This window comes from Chiloscyllium punctatum, chromosome 45 (genome assembly GCF_047496795.1).
Source record: "Chiloscyllium punctatum isolate Juve2018m chromosome 45, sChiPun1.3, whole genome shotgun sequence".
In the NCBI taxonomy this organism is placed as follows: domain Eukaryota; kingdom Metazoa; phylum Chordata; class Chondrichthyes; order Orectolobiformes; family Hemiscylliidae; genus Chiloscyllium; species Chiloscyllium punctatum.
This window is the reverse complement of record NC_092783.1, coordinates 49,830,481-49,857,394: the sequence shown is the minus strand read 5'-3', so window position 1 is coordinate 49,857,394 and position 26,914 is coordinate 49,830,481. Positions and strand designations below refer to the sequence as shown.

Genomic DNA, 26,914 nt, shown 5'->3' with positions numbered 1-26,914 from the left:
GCATCTGTGTAGGTTTCCGCCAGGTACTCTGGTTTCCTCCCATGATGCAAATATGTTCAAATTAGATGGATTGGCTGTAATAAATTGCTCTGCAATGTTCAGGGATGTGTAGGCTCGATGGATTAGGTATTGTAAATGTGAGTTTCTCGGGTGGGTCCTGGGTCTGGATACAGCACACTTTGGATGGCCAGTGCAGACTTGATGGGCTGTCTGGCCTCTTTCTCTAGTGTAGGAGTGCTGTGCCTGGACAACATTTCTCCCTCAGTTTCTACAAGGCAGTGATTATCAGATCATTATTACTTTGCTGTTTGTGGGAGCTTGCTTCATGTAGATTAGTTGCTGTGTTTCCTACATCACAACAGTAATGACACACAAAAATAAGTCTTGTACTTCCACTGGCACGGTGATTCAGTGGTTAGCACTGCTTCTTCACAGCACTAGGGTTCCAGGTTCGATTCCAGCCTCAGGTCTGTGTGAAGTTTGCACATTCTCCCCGTGTCTGTGTGGGTTTCCTCCGAGTGCTCCGGTTTTCTCCCACAGTCCAAAGGTGTGCAGGTCAGGTAGATTGGCCATGCTAAATTGCCCATAGTGTTAGGTGCATTAGTCAGAGGGAAATGGGTCTGGGTGGGTTACTCTTCAGAGGTTAGGCATGGACTTGTTGGGCCGAAGAGCCTGTTTCCACACTGTAGGTACTCTAATAGTACCTTTACATGGCCACCAGATTCCTCAAAATACTTTATAATCAATGAAATTCATTATCCTTTTCTAAATACAATGAGGCTGTTCACTTGTTCAAACTCTGTCCATTATTGATTGTGTATAAACATTGTTTGCACAACTTCTTATTGCAATTAAAGTTGAAAAAAATGATAAAAACTGAAAGAACTACAGGTCCTGTAAATGAGGAAGGGTCACTAGATCCAAAAAGTTAACTCTGATTTCTCTTCACAGGTGCTACCAGACCTGCTAAGCTTTTTCAGCAACTTCTGTTTTTGTTTCTGAAAAAAAAGATAGGTTATAATACGAAATGAAACTAACCACATTGACATACTGACCTACTGATTATGCTATTCCACTCTATTTATGCAATGCAGCATTTTTTTGGGGCAATCTGCCACCAATATCTTTTTTTTTAAGTAAAGCTAATACAGAAAAACAAAGGAAGACAAACACAAAACAATAATTCAATCCAATCCTCACTTTTCATGTTATTTTGTGTGTCACCTGTGGCTCAGCTAGTAGCAACCCTGCATCAACAGACTATGGGTTGAAAGCCTATTCCAGAGTTTAAACACAAAAATCTAGTGTGAACCATCAGTGCAGTGTTGAGTGAGTTCTGCAACGTCATCTTTCAGATGAGATCTTAAACTTAGATCCTGTCTACTCTCTCAAATTTCCTACATTACAATAGTGACTGTACTTCAAGAGTTTATTGTCCGTAAAGAGCTTTGCAATACCTGTGCTCATGAAAAGTGCAAAGTGGATATCTGGTCGGCATGGACAGGTTGGACCGAAGGGACTGTTTCCATGCTGTACATCTCTATAACTCTATGACTCTAAATGCAACTGTGATCTGTGGCTCAGTTGGAAGCACTCTTGCCTCTAAGTCAAAAGTGTCTGAGTTTAAGTCTTCATCTAGGACCTAAGTGTCAAAACAAAAATTGCCACTCATGATGTGGTATGCGAAATAATTCCATTAAGACCAGTATGCCATCACCAAGTCACCCTTTATGTATACATGCATAGTACATAACACTGTCCCAGTTAGCACAGAACAGGCTGACATTCCTGTGAGAATGAACAGAACCCTGCTGACTCTCCTTTTTTGTCTCTGTTTTTTTTTCCTGCTTTTGAGCACCCATGTCATGTGTGCAGGTGTAGGACACGTTGAAGAACAACAAGTGCATAAATATTTATTTATATTCTACCACCCAGAAGAAAGGAAACACCAGAGTGGCCAGTGACAAGCAGTTACCCTTCTCGACAAAGAGCAATGCTGCGTGATCAGACACTCCTTTTTATATCTGTCAGCCAGGGTTCCCTGATTGGACCAGGTTAACAGCCACAGTTGGGGAACTCATATTAAACTATGTCTGCCTGGGTGACCTCATTCTAATCATTACAGTACAAACTGTTGGAAAGTGCTAGCTTTCTGATGAAATGTTGAGCTGATACCTGTGTCTGCTCTCCCAAATTGACTGGTGTGCTTTATTCCCCATGAGACGTATGAGCAGAAGTAGGACATTTGGCCCATTACATACATTCTATCATTCAAACAAAACATGGCTGATCTGATAATCCTCAACTCCACTTCATGCCTTGTCACTGTAAACCTTGATAAGAAATCTCATCCTTGAATAGAACTAATGACCCAGCCTTGATGGTCCTCAATAGCAAAGAATTCCACACGTTCACATCCCCTCAACATCCCCCCCCCCCCCCGCCCCCCAAGGGAGAATTAAAAACCACATTACATCAGGTTATACTCCAACAGATTTATTTGCAAGTACAAACGCTGCTCTTTCATCAGGTGGGGGATCAGAGGATGCAGAATTTATAGTAAATGAGAGAGAAAACATTTCCATGCTGTACATCCCTCTGACTCGATGACTACATTCTAAAAGCATTAGGATGTGGATTTTACTTTAAATCATAAGGGGAATGGACAGAATAAATAGGCAAAGTCTTTTCCCTGGGATGTGTAAGTCCAGAACTAGGTTTAAAGTTAAAAATCACACAACACCAGGTTACAGTCCAACAGGTTTAATTGGAAGCACTAGCTTTTGGAGCGACGCTCGTGTGCTTCCAATTAAACCTGTTGGACTATAACCTGGTGTTGTGTGATTTTTAACTTTGTACACCCCAGTCCAACACCGGCATCTCCAAATCATAGGTTTAAGGTGAGAGGGATAAAATGTAAAAGAGACCTAAGGGGCAACTTTTTCATGCAGAGGGTGGTACGTGTATGGAATGAGCTGCCAGAGGAAGTGGTGGAGGCTGGTACAGTTACAACATTTAAAAGGTATCTGGATGGGTATATGAATAGGAAGGGTTTGGAGGGCTTGCAAGTGGGACTATATTAGGCTAAGATATCTGGTCGGCATGGATGAGTTGGACCAAAGGTGAAAGTGAGGACGGCAGATGCTGGAGATCAGAATCAAGATTAGGGTGGTGCTGGAAAAGCACAGCAAGTCAGACAGCATCCGAGGAGCCGGAAAATCGACGTTTCGGTCAAAAGCCCCTCATCAGGAAAAGAGGGCTTTTGCCCAAAACGTCGATTCTCCTTCTCCTCCGATGCTGCCTGACCTGCTGTGCTTTTCCAGCACTCACTCTAATCTCGACGTTGGGGATTAGAGTCGAGAGTGTGGGTGCTGGAAGAGCACAGCCGGTCAGGCAGCATCCGAGGAGCAGAAGAATCGACGTTTTGGCCGAAAAAAAAGGCCAGGCTCCGTTTCCGCGTTGTATATCCCTCTGACTGCTTGGTGCGAGTGATGTGTGACGCTGGGAGGACTGGGCTGCAGTTCCTGCTCAGCCAGTGCAGGGGGCAGTCGAGGCTGCAGTTCCTGCTCAGCCAGTGCAGGGGGCAGTCGAGGCTGCAGTTCCTGCTCAGCCAGTGCAGGGGGCAGTCGAGGCTGCAGTTCCTGCTCAGCCAGTGCAGGGGGCAGTCGAGGCTGCGCTGGGGGGGGCGGCGAAGCGGAAGCGGTTGAGAGGAGCTGAGCTGAGGCGGCGAGCAGCTTCATCCTCCATCGCAACGGCGTGTAATTCATTCGGACCAGAAGCCCCCGACCGTCCCGAAAGCGAACGTAAGTGTGAAATCTGCATCGATGGGGTATTTTTTTAAAAAAAACACGAAGATTAAATCTTCCTTTACTTTAAGCCGGTGTCCAGGTCAGGTGTCTCTCGAGTGTACAGGCCTCAACTCATCCTGAAGCAGAAATAAATGCCTCAGCTTTATAAAGTCACATGCTGCTTAATGCACTCAGTATCTCCTTCTTAAACTTTAAATTTAATATGTTCGTCGGTGTTGGCTTATCTTTTTTTGATTGCAGCAAAACATTTTGCTTAAAAACTCTTCCAAACGCAATTATTTACTTTTTAAATGTTTGATGCCATTAAAAGTAAGCACGTTTCAGGTAAATGCCTTTTAAAAATTGTATATATCAGCGGTTTTGGTGCGTCACATTGCAAGTGTGAAATGATTTGTGATCAAAGGCTGTAAATTCTGTCTGTCTGCTTATTTAAAAGGAGGGTTTGCAGTGCAATTGGGTGGTGCCCCTGCCTCTGAGCCCCATTCCAAAATTTGATGGCCCAGGAAGGTATATTCATAATGCAGTCAAACTGCAAAATTTGGACCCCAAACAGCAGTGGAAGAGATTTCTGGACAGCCATATGATGGAAAGAAGATTGAAGCCTCTACCCATTGCAATCTGGGAGTTCAGGACACAACTAGTTTGTAAAATAACATGTTGCCACACAATGTGGACTCCATTGAGCTGTAACAAAAGCCATCCTGAGAAGTGATGAATGGGTTCACTTCTTCTGTGTTGATTGTTCACACCTAGATTTTTTGTGGCTTTTTTTTTAAGGAAAAGAGATAATGGCAGATTAATAATATATTTTGTTAAGAGCATGGAAAAGCATTTTTAATAGATAATGTAACAGTTGATGCGATATATCTAATATAGCAAAATATCTTTCTAAATTTTAATTGTGATTGGAAGTTGTATGAGCTGTTTGGACAAGTGAATATTGTGTTGCCAGAGTCTTACCAGACCATAGGGACTGGTGGTGATTTAACCTGAGGGCCACCAGACCTCAGGTGAGGGAAGAGGTTGTGAAAGAGAGTCCTTCATGGTAACCTCAAACCAGTGATGGCAATTGAACCCACGCTTGGAAAGAAAATCACCTATTTGAAGGGTTTATCTGATGCACTTGACTCTCAGCTAGCACTTTGTACTTACATTTCTGTCTCAAAATGGCATCCAAGAAGGGTGTGGTTTCTCAGATCATTACCTTGCCACAGACATAGCCACTTGATTTATGGAGTGTGTAGTTGGGTGCTCAGGTGTAGTGGGCTTCAATGAGACTGAATGTTTTCATTGTCTCAACAGTGTTATTTTGAAATGATTTTACAACATTAACTTGCTGCAAAGTGTTTAACAATTTTGACATAGCTAATATGTGTTGATGCAGTGGCTCTGTAATTAAGTAATTAGTAATTAAACGTACTTTGAGAATCAGTCTAATTCACTGTATTGAAGTGCCATTCTATATAATATGCTGGAGGTAGGTTTGAAAAACAATCTCTCACCTGTGAGTGACCAAACAACTATGTAACAAATTTAAAGGCAATTTGGGATGCGAAACAAATGCTGACTTTACCAACAGGCTTTATATTCCCATGAAAGAATAAAATAAGTATTGTGAGTTGTAAGCGAGATGACAAAATTTTTTTTGACCACCTGTCCTGTTCCTCATGGGCAACTAGTAATTATTCCAAATTATTAAATGCGAAGAGTGCTAAATGCTGACAATGAGCCGACATATGGAATAGCACCTTAATGTATTCCTATAATTCAATTCTTATTTTGTATGCAGCATTTCCGGTAGTGCATTTCACGCTTGCCAGTTGATAACAATGTTATATGCTTCTTCAATGCACTTATAATGGATAGAGGCAACCTTTGCAGTATTTAATTCTTATTGAAAGCTAGAGAAGGTGGAAGAAGGAGCCTTGTGCTAGGCAGGTATGAAATCCCATTTGGTATTTTGATTTGCTTATATTTTTGAAATATGTGGTGTCTTGCAGCTATTCTCCATTGAGAGTGAAGGCAATGAGACGTGTGCTGATTTTTTGCTGGTTTTTCATTTTGGGTGGGCGCGACTGATCCACTTGTTTGGAAGAGTTTCTTTCATTCCAAGTGAGAGGGGAAAGGTATAAAAGAGACCTAAGGGGCAATTTTTTCACACAGTGGGTGGTACTTGTATGGAATGAGCTGCCAGAGGAAGTGGTGGAAGCTGGTACAATTGCAACATTTAAGAGGCATTTGGATGGGTATATGAATAGGAAGGATTTGGAGGTATATGGGCCAGGTGCTGACAGGTGGGACTGGACTGGGTTGGGATATCTGGTCGGCATGGATGGGTTGGACTGAAGGGTCTGTTTCCATGCTGTACATCTCTATGACTGTATTGCCACTGGCTACAAAGAGCAAAAAAGACTTGAGACTGCAAGCTGGACCAATATATAATGTTCATGGGTTCCTTTAGGCCTTGCTTATACCAGATGCAAACCTACCTTTGCCAGTCTAAAGTAATGTATTGCATATGTAAAAATGAAAGTTAGGAGGTGTTGATTGAAATATCAGCTTATTGGTTGTTAACAAGAAATATCTTTGTTTCAGACAACCATTTGATTGCCAAAATGACTTCGGCTTCTGTCTCTGACACATATACGTCAGCTGATGCAACCTGCAGAGTCTCAGTGGAAAATGTTACCCAGGTAATGTGGGCATCAGAAGTTACTTTGAATCTGTGACAATTTCTGTACAGGCAGTCCCCAGGTTGTGTTTTGTTTCTGAATGTGATTGTAAATTGACTTGCATGCAAGTCAGAACACAACTAATATAAAATATCCATTTGTAAGTACCAGCGAATGTTTACATGTTGGATCCTTAAATTTAATATTAATATGGAATCTCGCTAATAAGTACAAGCATTTTTAAGATGTACATTCGTAGATCAGGAACCACCTATATGTTCAAAAATTAATAATTTATAGATGAATCCTAATTGCTAAGTAAATGCTTGGGTTTCAGCTCCACCTAGTGGCTGGCTGAAGCTGCTGTGTGAAGACATGGTTTGTGCATTTTTACTGTCAGTCACCTCACAGGCAATGGAACAATGCTTGAAGATGAAACAAAGTGGGCCAAGTAAATGAAACTTAACCAAATGTTTTGTATTTTCAACTATAATTTGTATCTTTTATTAATTCACTAATGTACATCATGACAATCTATTCAATTATGGCAATGTTATTTTTGAAATCTGTTGATTTGGTTCCATGTTTCAATATGGATGCACTTTATTTTTTTAAATGTTGCTTATTTTGAATTCATTAAATTACATGCAATTAAATATTTTAGTACACACTACCCTCTGAGTTTTTATTTATCATTTTTATCCACTGAAGTCTTAATCCTGCTTCTAGCTTGAGGGTTCTGGATTTAGGAAACTAGTACTTGAGACCAGAAGTAAGCCATTTGGCCCTTCAAGCTTGTTCTCACTATTCAATAGGATAATGACTGATTTGGTTGTTGTCTGGGCTTCAATTTCCTGTCTGCCCCTCATAACCCTTGACCCCCTTTTTTTTACCAATAATCTGTCTGACTCAGCCTTGAATACATTTATTGATGCAGTTTCTCTTATCCTGTGAAGAAGAGAATGTCACATTCTAATCACCCTTTGAGAGAAACAGATTCCTCTAATCTCTTTATTAAAATGAAAACTTAAACTACGTCTCCTAGTTTTAATCTCTCCCACATTTCCCTGCTTTTATATGCTGTTCCACTTGGAATAAATCCTATTCCATTTGCTTTCCTAATTTCTTGCCGTACCTTTGATTCGTGTACCAGGACACACAGATTCCATTGTGTCTGCGTTTTTGCATTTTCACTCTGTTCTTTTAAAAAAGGCTAATGGTTTTCTATTCTTCCTGCAAAAATAGAAAATTAATTTTTTCTGCATGTTATTGCTCTTGCCAAAGTTTTGCTTGCTCAATCTATCTCTGTCCCTTTACAGACTCTCGCTCTTGTTGACAATCATCTTTGCTGCCGATCTTGTTGTTATCCACAAATGTAATTACAATGCACTCAATCCTTTCATCCAAATCATGAACATAGATTGTAAGTAGTTGAGGATTTAGCACTGATGTCTGTGACACAGTTTCATTTTGCCAAACAGAAAATGACTCATTGTCAGTTTACTGTTAGCTAATTAATTTTTTAGCTGAAAATGTGTTGCTGGAAAAGCGCAGCAGGTCAGGCAGCATCCAAGGAGCAGGAGAATCGACGTTTCGGGCCTGAGCCCTTCAGGAATGAGGAAAGTGTGCCAAGCAGGCTAAGATAAAAGGTAGGGGGGAGGGGCGTTGGAAATGCGATAGGTGGAAGGAGGTCAAGGTGAGGGTGATAGGCCGGAATGGGGGTGGGGGTGGAGAGGTCAGGAAGAAGATTGCAGGTTAGGAAGGTGGTGCTGAGTTTGAGGGTTGGGACTGAGACAAGGTGGGGGGAGGGGAAATGAGGAAACTGGAGAAATCGAAGTTCATCCCTTGTAGTTGGAGGGTTCCTACGCAGAAGATGAGGCGCTCTTCCTCCAGCCGTCGTGTTGCTATGGTCTGGCGATGGAGGAGTCCAAGGAGCTGCATGTCCTTGGTGGAGTGGGAGGGGGAGTTGAAGTGTTGAGCCACAGGATGGTTGGGTTGGTTGGTCCGGGTGTCCCAGAGGTGTTCTCTGAAATGTTCCGCAAGTAGGCGGCCTGTCTCCCCAATATAGAGGAGGCCACCTCGGGTGCAGCGGATGCAGTAAATGATGTGTGTGGAGGTGCAGGTGAATTCAATTTTTTTATCCAAGCTGATATGTTATCCCCCAAACCAGCTGTAATCTTGTGACCAGCTTTTGATGTGGTGCCTCATCAAATGCCTTGTGGAAGTCCAAGTATACCAGTTATATCCACTGATTACTTTTCCAAAAAGCTTTTGTACATTAGCTAAAACACAATTTCTCTTTCACAAAGCCATGATTGCTGTTTGATGACGTAGTGATATTCTGAGTATCTTGCATAACCCTCGTAATGGACTCTAGCACATCTTCGATGATGTTAAAATTCGCACAACACCAGGTTATAGTCCAACAAGTTTATTTGGAAGCACTAGCTTTCGAAGTGCTGCTCCTTCATCGGGTGGTTGTGGATTGTAAGGCACAGAATTTATAGTAAAAGTTTATGGTGATGAAAGAGCAGCGGTCTGAAAGCCAGTCCTTCCAAATAAACCTGTTGGGCTATAACCTGGTGTTGTGTGATTTTTAACTTTGTACACACCAGTCCATCACCGGCACCTCCAAATCACATCTTTGATGATAGATGTTTGGCTTAACTGGCCTATAGTTTCTTGCTTTCTTCCTCTGTCTCTTTGAAAAAAAGGCTTTGCCATTTTCAGTTTGGCTGGGACCTTCCAGAATTGAAGGAATTTCATCTTTTTAGATCCCAGGCTGCAGACCATCCAGTTCTTTCAAGATAAAGTCATCTTTCAGTACATAACTACTGCTATCCTTGATCAATAGAACCACTTTGCCATCTTTTCTTAGCATCCTGTCATTCTGATATACCCTTCAACACTGCCAGTGTTCAGGTCCCAGCCTTGCTCAGCTTTCAATCTTTATACTGCCAATTAGGTCATATGTATTTATCCATATCTGTTCTAAACAGTCACCCGATTGTTACAAATGCTGCATGCATGTTTTGCCTTGTCAATTGGGACACTTTTACCTTTATGTATTTTGTTCCTTCCTGTTAGATTCTGGTAATCAATACCCAAATTGCTGTTCTGCTTTATTTCTTGGTTGTCTTTACCATATGTTTTCTCACTTGATTCCTTCTGCTCTCTGTTTAGTTTAAAGCTCTGTCCACTGCCCGGGTATTTGATTTTCCAGAACTATGGTTCAAGTGTAGGCTGTCCCATGGGTACAGTTTTCACTTTCAGCAGTACCGTTTCCATACCCCATTAATGAAACCCACTTCTCCCACACCTATCTTTGAGTCATGTACTTATTTCTTGAAACTTATTTGCTTTACGCCAATTTGCTTGAGGCTCAGGCAACAATCCAAGAATTATTACCGTCTGAGAGTCAGCTTTTCTTATTTGGCCTCCAGCTATTCACACACCCTAAGCAGAGCCTCTTTCTTAGCTCTTTTGATATTATTGGTACCGGCTTGTAACATGACATCTAGATCCTCCCCTCCTACTATAGTTCTTCTGCAACCCAGAGCAGATGACCTAAACCTTGGGCAAGCACTGTAGCTGCCTGGACTCTGTTCTTAGATACAGTGAGCTTTGCCTATCCTTTTGACTGTAGTGTCCTCACATATCATTGCATCCCTATTTTCCCCTGTGTGAATGACTTGCTTTACCATGGTGACTTGGTCAGTTCATTTATCCACCCTGCAGCTCCTACTCTCATGCAAACAAATTGGAAGAAGCTCAGAAGCAGTTGAACAATTGCAAAGAGTAAATCTCGTCTATATCCACGTCTGGGTCCCACTATCTGCCTCACTTATTGTCACCTTCTCCTGCGCCCTACTACTGATCAAATCTAAGGAGTCTGACTAATTCTTGGAACAAAGTGTTCACATAACTTCTCCCTCAATACATTGCAATGCCTGAATGTACTTATTGAACAGTGTGTGGCATATTCGTATGTATTGTCTACTCAGTTCTATGGGTTTTATTTGCTAGAAATCATCGAGTTCCAAAGCATCAATGTCCCCCTCAGATAACTATTATCTGGCACGAAGGCGGACACTGCAGGTGGTGGTTAGTTCCCTACTAACTGAAGCAGGTTTTGACGCAGCAGAAAAGGCAGCTGTTGAAACACTGACTGAAATGCTGCAGAGCTGTGAGTAGAAAATAGTTGGCTTTGTTTAGTATTGTTCAGTTTTTAAAGTGATAGATAGTTCCATTAGTGCAAAGGTTATTTTATAGTCCAGAATTTTTTAATGGTTTGTTGATTTAGTTGTTAAAGATGGACTTTGATTAACAAAGGACTGGAATCTCTCAGAGTCAGCTGGGACATTGGAGTGGCAGTTAGGAGGCAGAGATCTTAAGACTGCATCTTGTTAATAAACTACTATTAAGGAGGAAAATTATCTTGTTTCATACTTTACTTTTTGTCTTGGATCCTCTTAACAGAATCACTGAGGATTTGTTTTCAAATTAAGAACCTTTGATTTTTCTTTTACCCCCAGCTGTGAGAATCCAGACTAGAAACTCAAGCATGTCACAAACCACAATGTTTAAGCTGTAATTTTGTTATAAGTTTCTTAGGATTTTCTTGCCAACTTGGTGAAAGTTGTAGCAGAAAATCTACCTTCTCCTGTGGGGTGCCATGTATTGTTGAACTTTCAAAGATCTCTCTTTCACATTTTATATAAAAAAAAACTAACATTTTGCATTAATGTTCTCAATTGGTGTAAAAATTTGGCTTGAGAATTATTTTCTAAATGTTTTGATTCCATTGTCCTATTAGTTGCCCATGTGCTGTTCCCTGTCTCTGACCACCCCCACCCAACAAATCGTGCTCTATTTATTCTATGATTCAATTTTACTTTGTAGTCGATTTGTACAAATTCAGCATTGCTTTAAGTATCTTCAGTCACACCTGTAAGCAGCCTTAGTGTCATATGTTTGTTGGGTATGACTTAAACTGTCGTATTTACTTTTATAATAACCTAACCTGGGTATGTCGCAGCAGTGTTATCTTATGAACAGAATCAGATATTTTTGTCTTTGTCTCATGTACACCTGCAGTGTCCTCCATGGTGGACCGAGTTTGTTTTGAGACAAAGCTGACTCTGTAATTACTGGACCGTATAACTCTGTAGTATGGTGAAAACAAACCAATTTTGATGATTGTGTTCACGTAATTCAATCGATACAATCCATCTCCTCTTCCCCCCCCCCACCCCGAGCCATAGGTCACACAGGCTAACCGTGTGACCAGTCACTACTAGGATTCAGGTGAATAGAGTCTTCACAGCAGCATGAATCTTTTTGATATTAAATCCTATTTTGTCCAAGACACACTGATTCGGGCATTGTCTGAATCTTAATCTGAATCACTTGAGTTTGGAGTAAAGTTTCATAATTGAGATGCTGGCTTTTCCTGATTTTTCTGAACAGATTTGTCTGACCTGCAGAGTATCTTGAGAGGTCTCTGCCTTTTTTCTCTGAAATATGGCAAAACCACTGCAAAAACAGTGTTCATATTGTTAAATTGACGAAATTGTAAAGAGAGTATTATCATTCACCTGAATAATAGCGAATTAATTTAGTTTGTATTTTAACAGTTTTATTGGACATTTTTATTAAGTAAGCATTGCATAATAGAGGAATAGAGAAGTATGTGCAATGTATTTTGCTCCTCAAACACCGCTTTATTTAAGTAGAAACTTCTTTTCTCCTCTAGATCTATCTGAAATTGGTCGAAGTGCTAAAGTATATTGTGAACATTCAGCACGAACTCAACCAACCTTGTCAGATATTGTGGTTACTTTGGCAGAAATGGGTATGTTCTATGTTGTGCTCAAGTGTTGACCTAGTTTGTTAAATTTACCGAATATTTTGTGCAATTTCTTAAACCACAAGAGCCCAAAGTTACAGCAGTGAGAAGTAACTAATTTGCAGGGTTTTATTTCAAAAATAAATTGGTACCAGTCGTTTAAATGTTTTGCAAGATAAATGTGCTTGTTGCGGTGAATATACATCGGCATTGCATAATTATCGATTTGATAATCATACTTTTTAAAAATTACGTAGCTAAAATGAAACTTTCCACTCGTATGATTTTATGATCATTGTGCTGACTGGTTTTGGTTTAGTGAACCATTAGTAATATTTCTACTCTTTTTAATAGCTGCATTTATGTAGCAAGCTACTTTCTCTTCAGGATGTTGCACAACTCTTCACAGTCAATGGATGGCTTTTTGTTGTCTGACAAAATTCTACATGCAACAGAACATGAGACAAATGAACAAATAATAGTTTTCTGCCCTAATCTTTAACTGCTTACCTAAGACATTTTAAAACTGGTCCAAATGTATTCAAGGCTAGTACGTAAACTAGAACCAGATCTATTATAGCCTCTTGGCCACGGAACGGGATTAGAAATCAAAAAGAAATTATTTCAAATTCTGTAAGAACAGTTGTGAAATTGAATTCAATATATCTGTTCATTTATGCCCAATCCCCAGAAAATGTGCCGAATTAGCAAATGTGCTGAATTACAAAAACCGAACTGGCTCACAGGCATGCACCAGGGAATCTATACTTGGTTTGACCTGCACAGATGTGAGTAATTCATGATGCACTGAGGGATAGGTGATTTTAAAAACTTTCTTTCCCATGTCACCAACATTCCAAGGCAATTTTTTAAAACTGTTTTTGCCATTTGGTCCTAGATTGCAATTGTAGTTTTGGTCAGCCAGTTTGGTCAGTTTTTTTTTTGACTAGATTCAAAATGAGATTTGTACTCTTCTTTCTAGAAAATTGCAGTAACTCAATTCCGTACTGCATCACTGCTGTGATAGCTTGACTGTTTCACTTTCTGTGCTACTGAATCTTGTGGTCTTTCAGCAAAATTGATAAATGGTGTTGAATTGCAGTTTTGTACCTGCTGATTTGAGTTACTGAAGAATTGCTGAGTGTATGGCCAGCTGTCCTTCGTTTTGATTTTTATACTCTTATTCTTCAGGTTTTAATGTGGATAATATTCAGGCTTATGCCAAGCGATCACAGAGAATGGTTATTACAGCTCGTAAGTATGTTTGCACCCAAATGTGAGTTGTAGAGTATTACCTTTCAACACTAGGGAAGGGATTGTGTAAAAAAAAAGCTGTTGTTCAGCGGAGAAAGAGATCCATAGCATCACATTAGGAATTCTGAGTTTGTCACTGAATAGATTTGACCCCAGGAACTCTCAATCCTTCAAGTAAAATTGAGAATTGAACTTACATTAGAAATTGCATGCTGACTGCAGGGGCCAAAAGAAATAAGTTTTTTTTTGTTTTGTTATTTTGAATTTTTCATTACTTATAACCATTTCATTTTATCTCGTTGTTGTATACATGCTCTCCCAAAAGTCTTAAACTAGGTTGTATTTTATTTTGCTTTTTTATGTGGCTTCACTCCTTTCTTGATCATCTTAGAATCAAAAGTATCAATGATTTATTCAGCCTGATAATTGTGGTGTCTTCTGGTCTTCTCCAACCTTTAGGTTTATTTCCTACTACTAATTATATGCCTGGTGCGTATTTGCAGTATCTTCTGCAAGCAAAAGATCTTCTGTAAGCAAAAGATCAGTCCAAAGATGTGCAGGTTAGGTGAATTGGTCATGCTAAATTGCCCATAGTGTTAGGTAAAGGGGTAAATGTTGGGGAATGGGTGGGTTGTGCTTCGGCGGTCGGTGTGGACTTGTTGGGCCGAAGGGCCTGTTTCCACACTGTAAGTAATCTAATCTAATCTTTAAAAATTTGCAACCTGTGTCAAAATGACAGTGGATATCAATCTTTCACTATTGACTCTGCTGATGTTAGTTTATCTGCCAATCTCACATTAAACCCATGATGAGTATTACAATTCTACAGTGCAACTTAAGTTGCGTTTTATCCACTTTCCTGGTGTACTCAGCATTCCTGTTATAACTTTTCTTGATAATCTTTGATTATACTTCCAGAAAGCATTTAAAGATAATTGTAGTACTGTCAGCTGCAAGTAATTTGCCAAGATACCATCGACATCACCTTACAAACCCATGACCTTTACTAGGGCAAAGAGTGTATGGGAATATTGCCACATGCCAGTTCCCCTCCAAGCCGCTGTAATTGCTGACCTATTTCCGAATCATGATGATGTCTCTGGGTCAAAATCCTGGAACTGTCTTCCAAATGGCACTGTGGGTGTTCTTACATCACAGGACTGCAGTGGTTCAAGAAGATGGCTCACCTTCTCAAGGATAAAGTTAAAAATCGCACACCAGGTTATTGTCCAACAGGTTTATTTAGAAGCACTAGCTTTCAGAGTGCTGCTCCTTCAGCTACCTGATGAAGGAGCAGTGCTCTGAAAGTGCAGCGCTGTGAAAGCTAGTGCTTCCAAATACTGTAAACCTGTTGGGCTATATCCTGGTGTTGTGATTTTTTAACTTTGTCCACCCCAGTCTAACACCGGCTCCTCCACATCATGGCTTCTGAAGCATGGTTAGGAAAGAAGAATAAATGCTGACTTAGCCAGTAAGGCCAGTGCCCTATGAAAGAATAAATAATTTAAAAGTCTGGCATTTGTGAAGAAATCAATTTGAGGGACTAAGAGTATTGTACAAAAGGTATAAATTTGAAAATGCATTTTCCTGGAAATGTGTAATTAAAATGTATCAATGCTGATGTAAATATTTATTAAGTTAGCTAATTTTACGTTAGTTTCTTAATTTTGCTTTTAGTATTGTCAATATGGATAGGCTTTGACAAATGAGAAGCTTCATGTCTCCATCAGCCCTTACTAATTTGGCTATAAGAACTTGTTAAACTGCTCTGCATCTGGAGGTGGACTGATGTTTACTTAGCGTGTATGCATTAGATTGGCTATTGTTACAGAACATTTCTGCAGGCATTGATGCCATTCACAGCTTTTAAGTAAAATGCAGAAAAGAAAACCACACCCAGCTTGATTTGTTTCCCACTGATAAACTTCTTGGCAAAAGGAATCTAATTACATTACCAGCTAAGGGCAGCCATCAACCATGCAACTTTTCACTTGCAACTTTCTGCGCTGATGTTCTTTGCCCATCTTTCCTAAACATTGATTGTGTTATCATGTCTAATAACACCCCTCTAGTGAATCAGTTGGGTGATCAATCTTCATTTGTGTGTTTGTGATCACAAGTGGAATATTTGACGTTTAACCTGACCCACTCCTCAACCAATGTCTGTACATATATACTCTGTTACTGGCCTGGATCTTATTTGTTTGTATTATTACTTTCCAGTGTGAAATCTGTTAAAATACCAAACGTGCTTTTTGAAGCTGGTGGGACAGAACAGAATTTCAAGAATACTAAAGCCAGTTGTAATTGTATACCCTGCTGAGGTAGTGATCAATTTATAATTTTTTTCCCCCTTTAAGCTCCTGTTACTAATACTCCGGCACCCCCCAGAGCACTTTCTACAGGACAGAAGAGAACGCACCCTTCGTACATCCCAGGACATTTTCCAGAGTTCCCTGATCCTCACACCTATATAAAGACACCTGTAAGTGCAAAGCTATATGTTTGGCATTGTGTCCTGCCTCCCATCTTTAAGAATTTAGCAAGCAACATAACCAATCACAAATTTGGGGGTTGATTTGAAATTCTGAAACTTATGGCTTGGTATGTGGATGTTAAAGGCTTGTGTGTGTGCCACTGTGTTAATGCAAGACTCACTTTGCAGAAGAAGCCCTAGTTTGGAGAGGAAGCATTGAGAGTGCAGCAATAAAGTGAATTAAAAAGTGGGCATTTTAAATTTTGTCTGAAATAATTAACTGTGAATGTAATGAGAGCAGAGTTTTGTGAAGTTGTTAAAGCAAAATTGAGAGTATTCTGCATATTTGAAATTTAAAAATCCGGAAAAGAAAACTCCGATTAGAGTTAGCTACATCTCCAAAAAACAACTGACTGAACTAGATTTTGTAGTAGCAGGGCAGCTTCTTTCACATATTGCATGGCAAACGTCTGAGCAGGTAATAATGCAGCAAGACCTGCGTGAGCAAGGCAAGCAACCATGTAACTCCTTAGGTGGTCAGGTTGAAGGATTGACAAACAACAGTGCAAAGACTTAGAAGGAATTGTGAATTAGGTGGGTAAATCCAAAGAAAGGGAAAGAAAGCTGGGATTTGGCAAGGATATTATTAAGCTGAAGAAAATTCAAAAGAGATTTATCCGAATGTTGCCTGGAATGGAGGATGAGAATTATAAGGAGAGGCTGAGTATACTAGGACTTTTTTCACGAGAGCGTAGGAGGTTGTGAAGTGACCTTAAAAGTTTATAAAATCATGAGTGATATTGATAAGGTGAATTGCAGGTGTGTTTCTCAAGGGGAGGGATTTCAAGATTTGGAGCATATTTTTAAGGTGAGAGGAGAAAAATTTTAAAAGAAAATTTAATTGCGGCAATTTTTTAACACAGCGGTTTGTGTGTGGAATGATCTTCCAGTGGTGGGCACAGGTGGAGTTACAACAGATAAGTACATTAATAAGAAATATTTTGAGGGATATGGACCAAGAGCAGGCAGGTGGAATGAGTTTAGTTTGGGATTATGGTCACCATGGACTCGTTGGACTGAAGGCTCTATTTCCATGCTCGCTGACTCTATTTTTCTTGAAAATCATTTAAACTTTTTCCACCTAAGAGCTCAAACAATACCTGAAGGAATGAAACTCCACACTTGCCCATTGCTTCAGGTTGATGACCTATTATCAGAACATAGATTGGTGTTTTAAATTGTTTTGATTAACAAATCAGTTTGACCCCATTTGAGTTTTGAGAAATTGCAGATTAGCACCATTAGGACAAATCTGTTTATCAATTTTAAAGTGTATTTGTTTTAAGCAAGTGTGATTTTTTTTTTGAGCAATTTTTTTCAGATATTTGATAAGGTCAGATAGTTGTATAGATTAAAAGAATTCCAGGCAACTAAATCGAGCTCAGATATGATATTGTTCAGAACATTGGCAGGGAGAAGATAATAAAATGTGTATACTTAAGTACATTTTCCTCTGTTGTTAGACAATCAGAGAGCCAGTTTCTGATTACCAAGTGCTGAGGGAGAAAGCTGCATCCCAGAGAAGAGATGTGGAACGAGCTTTGACCAGGTTTATGGCCAAGACAGGAGAGACTGAGAGTCTGTTTAAAGATGATGTCTCAACATTCCCATGTAAGCTTGTAGTTTTTACTTTTGAACAAAATTACTTTGGTAGAAGAAGGTATGTGTCTGTGGAAAAGAGCATTGGTGTATGGAGAAAAGGGTGCTGCATGGTCTGAGACTCTCCCACAAAGGGAAATAACCTCTCCACATCTATACTTCCAAGTCCCCAAAGAATCTTGCAAGTTTAAATAATGTTATCTTTCATTCTCCTAAACACTAATGAATACAAGTCCAGCCTACCAACCTCTCCTCATATGGCAGTCCCACCATACCTTGGATCAGCCTAATGAACCTTCTCTGGACTGCCTCCAATGCCAGTTATAAAGAACAAAGAAAATTTACAGCCCAGGAACAGGCACTTCGGCCCTTTAAGCCTGAGCCAATCCAAATGTACTGTTTAAACTTGTCGGTCAATTCTTAAGCACTTGTATCCCTCTGCTCCCCACCTACTCATGCCTGTGTCCAGACGCATCTTAAATGAATCTACCGTGCCTGCCTCTACCGCCTCTGCTGGCAACGTGTTCCAAACGCCCACCACCCTCTGTGTGAAGTACTTGCTGCGTGTATCCCCTTTAAATTTTCCACCTCTCACCTTGAAAGCATGACCTCTCGTTATTAAATCCTTCACCCTGGGAAAATGCTTGTCTCTATCCACCCTGTGTATACCCTTCATGATTTTGTAAACCTCAATCAAGTCCCCCCCAATCTCCTTTTTTCTAGTGAAAATAAACTGAATCTACTCAACCTCTTCATAGCTAGCACCTTCCATACCAGGCAACATCCTTGTAAACCTTCTCTGCACCCTCTCCAAAGCGTCCACATCCTTTTGTAATGTGGTGACCAGAACTGTACACAGTTATCTATTTCCTTAAATAAGGGATCTAAACTGTTGACAGTATTCCAGCTATGGACTTAATAGCACCTTGTGTAGTTTTAGCAATGCCTCCCTGTTTTTATACCGCATTTCCTTCAAAATAAAAAATCAGCATATGCCTTTACATTACTTGGTAAAATTGTTTCTGAGCTTTTGATGATTTATGCACAAGGACTCCCAAACCCCTCTCTGCTATATTTTTCTGCAGTTCGTTCTTCATTTAAGAAATATTCAGCTTCAATATTCTTACTGCCAAAATGCATCATATTTGCTGACATTAATCTATCTACCAAGATTTTGCCCATTAGTGAAGCCTGTCTATATTCCTCTGCAGACTTTGTTTCATCCTCACCACTTGCCTTCCTACCTATTTTTGAGTTGTCTGCAACGTTGACTATATTACGTTCAATATCTTATACAAATCATTAATATATGTTGTAAATAAGTGAGGTCCTTCCATTTGTTACAGGTTGCCAACCTGAAAACATCCCATTACCCCATCCTATCATTTAGCCAGTCCATGCTAATATACTATTTCTAACACTATGGGCTCTTAGCTTATTAGAGTACCACACATTAGACTACTTACCAAATCCCTTCTAAAAATCCAAGCGTATTTCATTCCTGCTTACCCTTTATGGATAGGGTAAATAGATGAGGTCTTTTACCTGGGGTGGGGAAGTCCAGAACTAGAGGGCATAGGTTTAGGTTGAAAGGGGAAAGATTTAAAAGGGACCTAAGGGCAACTTTTTCATGCAAATCGAAGGGTCTATTTCCATGCTGTATGTCTCTATGCCTCAATCTATCTTGTTTATTACTCAATGAATTCTCATAAATTTGTCAGGCATGATTTCCCTTTCAAGAACCTATGCTGACCCTGCTTGATCATATTATGTATTTCTAAGTGCTCTGCTTTTCCATTGTTTATAATAATACCTTTAATATTTTCCCAATACCAGATATTAAGCTAACTGTCTTTTAGTTCCCTGTTATTGTGTCCACTACTTAAATAACAGAATGGGCCAAGTGCTCTCTTTCTGACTGTGATTGTAAATGTCTGTTACATTTAAAAAAAAATTGATAAAAAACTTGTAGTTTGCAACTGGCAGTGTAAAATCTCTCTGTACCAATATTTTATAAAGTATAATTGTTCATTGTCCGATTTATAAATAACTAAAAATCAGATGCATAATCTCTGAAATTGTTTTTATTTAAATATTCTTTTTCACTCTTTTAAAGTGATTGCTGCGCGAACGACCACAATTCCTTACCTAAACGCCTTGCTACCATCTGAGCTTGAGTTGCAGCAGATGGAGGAGACGGATTCCTCAGAACAGGATGATCAGACTGATACAGAGAACCTTACACTAAATATGAACTCGGTATGTTTTAAGTATGCTTTACAGTTTTTTTTCACAATGTTGACAATGTAGATTATTTACTTATGCAAAAGGTTTTACAACTTGCTGTCAAGACGTTCCACCTTGTGGGTGAAATAGCCTTGGATTTAGAACTTTTTTGCCATTTGTCGGATACTTAATTGCACAGAATAGTTTAGCTGTGTATCTTTGAGCAACCTCAATAGATACTTTTCAGCTTTTCTTTAAGGGCTATCTACTGAGACAAACTTTTAACCATTGTTTGTGGTCTCTCCTAATGTGGCTTATTATAAATGTTTGTGTGCTAACAGTCAAAGTGCTATGGGAATGAATGTGCTAAATAAATTCAAGTAGGCAGTCATAGAGATGTACAACATGGAAACAGACCCTTCGGTCCAACCCGTCCATGCCGACCAGATATCCCAACCCAATCTAGTCCCACCTGCCAGCACCCGGCCCTTATCCCTCCAAACCCTTCCTATTCATGTACCCATCCAAATGCCTCTTAAATGTTACAATTGTACCAGCCTCCACCACTTCTTCTGGCAGCTCATTCCACACTCGTACCACCGTCTGCGTGAAAAAGTTGTCCCTTAGGTCTCTTTTATATCTTTCCCCTCTCACCCTAAACCTATGCCCTCTAGTTCTGGATTCCCTGACCCCAGGGAAAAGACTATGCCTATTTACCCTATCCACGCCCCCCATAATTTTGTAAACTTCTATTAGGTTACCCCTCAGCCTCTGACACTCCAGGGAAAACAGCCCCAGCCTGTTCAGCCTCTCCCTATAGCTCAAATCCTCCAACCCTGGCAACATCCTTGTATATCTTCTCTGAACCCTTTCAAGTTTCACAACATCTTTCCGATAAAATGTGATTTAAACACACACCGGTGTATACCAAAATTGTGAAGAGCACACTTGGGCAATGAACGTAATCAAATTTAGAAAATGGCAAATCAAATATAATGTGGAAAAATGCAAAGTTCATTGTGGAAGGAAGAGCAAATGAACAATATCTTTTAAATGGTGAAAAAATGAGGAAAGCTGCAATATAAAGGGACTTGGGGGGTACTTGTGCATAAAACACAGAAATCTAACAGCTAATCATGAAGGTTAATGGAATGTTGACCTTATTTAAAGAGAGGAATTGGGTACTGCAGATACTGGAGACGAGGCACTGCTGCCTCACGTCACCAGGGACCTGGGTTTGATTCCTGCCTCGGGCGACTGCCTGTGTGGAGTTTGCACATTCTCCCCGGGTCTGCGTGGGTTTCCTCCCATAATCCAAAGATGTGCAGATTATGCTAAATTGCCCATAGTCTTGGGTGCATTGGTCAGGGTAAATATATGGTAGGTGAATGGGTCTGTGTAGGTTATTCTTCGGAGGGTTGGTGTGGACTTGTTGGGCTGAAGGGCCTGTTTCCATGCTATAGGGAATCTAATCTAATCTAATCTAATTAGGGTAGTGCTGGAAAAGCACAACAGGTCAGGCAGCATCCGAGGAGCAGGAAAGGCTGATGAAGGGCTTTTGCCCGAAATGTCGGATTTTCCTGCTCCTCAGATGCTGCCTGACCTGCTGTGCTTTTCCAGCACCATTCTAATCTTATTTAAAGGTAGTTTGAGAATTAGAGTAGGGAAGTCTTACTATAGCTGTACAAGATGCTGATGACACCACGTGTGGAGTACTGAGTGCCATTTGTTACCCTTACTTAAGGAAAGATACCATTTCATTCAATGCAGTTCAGAGAGCGTTCACTAGGATGATCCCTGGTATGGGAGGGATGGTCTTAGGACCAAAAGCTAAGCAGGTTGGGACTCTACCTCTCATTCTTCTGAACTCTAGTGAGTATAATCTCATTGAAACACAGGACTCTTAAAGGGCTTGGCAGTGTAACTGCTGAGAAGTTACTTGCCCTCATGGGAGGGTCTTGCACCAAAGGGCATAGTCATAGAATAAAGGGGTGCCAATTTAAGACTACAATGAGGAGGATTTTTTTTTAAAAGAGTTGACAGTCTTTGAAACTCCTTGCCACAGAGTCCTTTGGGGATAGAGTCCTTATTCATATTTCTTGTGGTCTTATAATGTAAGAATATTAAACCTGAATACTTCACATCACTATATACTGTGGGGAAGTACATGGAAGTTAGGAAAGTCGGGAAAATAAGTACTGATGTCTTGAAAATTGTCCACCTAACAGAAGAGATGCTGGAGGGTTTAAAATGCATAAAATAAATCCCTAGGATCTGCTCAGGTGTATCCCAGAACTTTGTGGCAAAATGGGGAAGTGATTGTTGGGCCTGTTGCTGAGGTATTTGTATACCTGTAAACAACAGCTGCAGTTGAGGGGAAGGGAGGCTGGATGGTGGCTAATGTGCAATATTTAAGATGGTAGGGAAAACTCAGGAAACTATGGATCGTTGAGCCTGAAGTCAGTGGTGACCACAGGTGGCGACAAGGATCTGTGCTGAGTCCACTGTTTTTTTGTCATTGATGTAAATTATTTGGATGTGAATCCAGGAGATATGGTTAGTAAGCTTGCAGATGATACCAAAATTGGTGGTGTAGCGGGCAGCGAAGAAGGTTATGTCCGAGTGCAGTGGGACATTGATCAGATGGGTCAATAGACTGAGGATTGGTCAATGAGATTAATTTAGATAAATGAGGTATTCCATTTTGGAAAGTCAAACCAGCGCAGGACTTATACAGTTAATGGTAGGGCCCTGGCGAGTGTTACTGAACAAAGAAACCCAGTGGTTCAGGTCCATAGTTGTTTGAAAGTGGAGTCTCAGGTAGACCGTTTTGAAGATGTTTGGAATGCTTGCCTTCATTGGTCAGTGCATTGAGTATAGGAGTTGGCACATCATTACAGGACATTGGTGTGGCTACTTTTAGAATACTGTGTATGATTCTGGCCTCCCTAATATGAGAAAGATGTTGTAAATCTTTTCTGAATTTTTAACTTTAACAAGGATGTTGCTGAGATTGGAGGGTTGAAGCTCAAGGGATAGATTAGATTACTTAGTGTGGAAACAGGCCCTTTGGCCCAACAAGTCCACACCGACCCGCTGAAGCGCAATCCACCCAGACCCATTCCCCTATATTTACCCTTCGTCCTAACACTACAGGCAGTTTACCATGGCCAATTCACCTAACCTGCATACAGTCAGTCACTTGAGGTGGGAATTGAACCCGGGTCTCTGGCGCTGTGAGGCAGCAGTGCTAACCACTGTGCCGCCCACGATATGCTGAATAGGCTGGGGCATTTTTTCCTGGAGCATCAGAGGCTGAGAGGTGACCTTCTGGAGGCTTATAAAATCATGAGGGGCATGGATCGTGTGAATAACCATAGTTTTTTTTCCCCCCAAGATAAGGAAGTCCAAAACTAGAGGGCATATGTTTAAGTTGAGGGGGAAAATATTTAAGAGACCTGAAGGGCAACTTTTTCCACACAGGGTGGTGCATATATGGAAATAACTGAGAGAAGAGTTGGAGGAGGTGGGGACAATTATAACAATTGAAAGGCATCTGGATAGGTACATGAATGGGAAAGGTTTAGAGGGATATGGGCCAATTGCAGACTCCTTGGGACAAAATCGGTTTAAGATATCTGTTGATGTGGGCAAGTTGGACTGAATGGTCTTGTTCTGTGCTGTGTCACTCTTAACTCTATAAAATATTATTGACAGATATTATTGATATTAGAGTCAAATTACATTATCACAATGCTAGTTGAGGCAGAGGCTAGTTGAAGCATCAGTAATGGCAAATGCAGCAGATCTAGGATCAGTTAGAGTTAGTCCTGTTTTTTATGGCAAAGTATTTTGCTGTTTCTTTCAAAAGATCCCAGCCCAAAATTTGATGAGGCCCCATTCTGTTAACCGTTTTCTGGTTAAGTTGTTTGGGCTTCAATACAACCACTGTTATTGGACGAGCATTCTGCCTTTGACCTGTCTCTTTATCACAGGTGAAAGCAGTATTGCCTCTGTGGATAATCTTTCATGAGTAAATTTTAAATATTGACTTTTTAAATGTATGTTAATAGTCCTTTGTTAGTATTTGATCATGGACAAATTTGAATAATAATGAAATACCAAGTTGAAGGCTTGATTGATGTTTGCTTATCTCCTTGAGTGATAGTTCTCCACTCTATAATAAGGCTATTGCATTGTATTATTTCCCAGGTAGTTTTATTGTCTTTTGTTAATTTAAAGTATGTTCAAAACCTTTACTATTAAAGGACAGAGAAGTGGAAATATTCCTCAATGCTGACTGAATTCTAAATGCAAACTGATGAGTCTTTTTTTTTGCAATGTTGGCCATGTTAAATGTTATTAACAAAGCACTTTTTTTTAACTAGGATGAAATGTCTGCTGAAAAGGAAAATACCATATTGCAACAAAGCTCAGGGTTATCTAACAGTAAGAATAGTGAAGAGCCGATGATTGACAATCCATATCTAAGACCAGTCAAAAAGCCCAAGATCCGTAGGAAGAAATGATATTCTGGAAACAATGCAGGAATGATTTGAGTGAATGCTATGCATTGTAATAACACAGCTATTTGAACTGAAGAAAAATGTTGATTTTGAAAACTGTCTTCATCATTGTAAAATATGAAAAAGGAATCTCAGATCTAATGGAGTCATGGTTTTTAATCCTGGAAGATATCTTACCATAACCAGTCCAATTTGGTAACTGTGACATCTGGATAACCAGTACCTGAAGCCAGAATCTGTTGCATTTCTGTTCTGGTGGAGCAAACACACTTCTGTTGCTAGTTTTAAAAACTATTTTAACTTCATTTCAGTGCAGCTTATGAACATCTTAAGATCTTTGGTCACATAACATGGATGAAGGCACACATTCAAGTGTGGTAACAAATGACTATTTCTTCAACGTGACCGTTTGCAGTGGCAGTTATTTATTGTTGATTTTCCTGTTCATTGTAGATTATTTGCAAGTTCAACCAGAGGAAGGGTTTTTATAACACTTCACATCTCACGTTGTATGGCTTGGCCCTTTTCATTACAATATTTTTCACACTATTTGCCATTGCAGCTGGTTACAGAATATTTAAGCATTACAGCTGTCCCACAAACATGTTGTGAGCAGCAGTTATACAGTTTAATGTATATAAATATTTCTTCTGGTTTAAAAAAATAAATCTTGTTGAACTATTTAACAAAGTGCTTTGGACTACAGGCTGATGTTTATTTACCTTAACTGATAAATTTCATCAATGCAAAAATGCATTTGCTCACAGTGGCAAATGCAGCCAATGGAGTAGAGATTGAACCATGGCTTTAACTAAGTAAATCAGCTGACCACATGCAACTGACACAAGGGATCGTATGCAGAGTTGTGAGCTAGAGTAACACGTTCTTTAGTTGGTGGAGGGAGGGATGATCGAGAGGTGCTGACATTAAAAAAATTAGCAAAAGACAGTGGTAAGCTGAGAGAAAATAAAATGTTAGATTTGAAGAAATGCCATTTAGAATTGAATCAAGTTTTCGAGCAGTGCTGTTATTTAAAGCAAAATCATTCAAACAATCATGAAGATTTGATTTTATTCTTCAAGAACTTGAGACATGTTGTGGGAGCCCTTAAAATTATGAAACAGCACAGAGATACCTGACCTTTAACTGTGCTTTTTTTTTGTCCTCTCTGAGGATGCAGTTCATTTGGGGTTGGTTTTGGTGCTTGTCTGGGTCATTTCTACTATGCAGGTTTATACAAATACCAGTGGAAGTATTCCTCAAGGAATGGATAACTGACAGAATACCTGCAGAATTTTGCTTCTGTTTCTCATCAGGAAATCTATTCCATATCTTGATCACTACTGTTTATAAAAAAAACTTTCCCTTATATTAGTTCTAAATTGGCATCTTACAGCTTGAACCTACTCTGCAATTTAGTTATTTTTTGATTTACAACTTCCTTAATATAGTAAGGTCACTTCAGATGTTATTTCTTTATTCTGAAGAATCCAAGTTCCATTTAAAGTAGAAGGTATAGGTAACCTTTCAGAACTAGTCTCAAAGGTAGAAATAGCTATTTCAAGATTGTCACCTACAACCTGTTGACAGTCTGTCCCTCGGCTGCATCAACTTGGTTCAGGTGGTGTTGTTTATACCTTTTGAATTAAAATGTGAACATTCAGTTCTGAGATTAGGAGTTGGATGCCGTCCTCTGAACTATTGGTGACAGTAATTTTAGAATGGTGCATTACTGGCGTTGTCTTAATGAAATATTTCACTGACCTGTTACCTGGATATGGAAGGGCACAATTTGAAGAATGACAAGTTCTTATATCATGGTCAATATTGACATAGTGTTAAGTGTTTAGATGGAGAGGAATTTGTTAAGTATGTACAAAACCTTTTGATTTAGTATGTGGATGTACCTACCAGAGAAGTTGCAAAACTTGACCTTCTCTTGGGGAATGAGGTAGGGCAGGCAACTGAGGTGTCAGTGGGGGAGCACTTTGGGGCCAGTGACCATAATTCTATTAGTTTTAAAATAGCGATGAAAAGGATAGACCAGATCTGAAAGTTGAAGTTCTAAATTGGAGGAAGGCTAATTTTGACAGTATTAGGCAAGAACTTTCAAAAGCTGACTTGGGGCAGATGTTTGCTGGTAAAGGGATGGCTGGAAAATGAAAAGCCTTCAGAAATGAGATAACAAGAATCCAGAGAAAGCATATTCTTGTTAGAGTGAAAGGAAAGGCTGGTAGATAAAGGGAATGCTGGATGACTAAAGAAATTGCGCGTTTGCTTCAGAAAAAGACGGAAGTGTATGTCAGGTATGGTCAGAATAGAACAAGTGAATCCTTGGAGTATAAAGGCAGTAGGAGTTTCCTTAAGAGGGAAATAAGGAGAGCAAAAAGGACGAGATAACTTTGGCAAATAGAGTTAGGGAGAATCCAAAGTGTTTCACAAAT

At 39.8% G+C, this 26,914-nt stretch overlaps 1 protein-coding gene across 1 annotated transcript; it reads left to right on the top strand.

Moving 5' to 3' along the window:
- Positions 1 to 3,684: 3,684 nt before the first annotated feature.
- Positions 3,685 to 25,170, top strand: taf8 (TAF8 RNA polymerase II, TATA box binding protein (TBP)-associated factor). The gene is made up of 9 exons (XM_072563718.1): positions 3,685 to 3,803; positions 6,405 to 6,502; positions 10,508 to 10,667; positions 12,237 to 12,335; positions 13,521 to 13,583; positions 15,944 to 16,068; positions 17,583 to 17,730; positions 19,835 to 19,977; positions 24,333 to 25,170. Exons 2-9 carry the CDS (start codon positions 6,425 to 6,427, stop codon positions 24,471 to 24,473), a joined length of 957 nt encoding a protein of 318 aa, XP_072419819.1. The 5' UTR covers positions 3,685 to 3,803; positions 6,405 to 6,424; the 3' UTR covers positions 24,474 to 25,170.
- Positions 25,171 to 26,914: the final 1,744 nt, after the last annotated feature.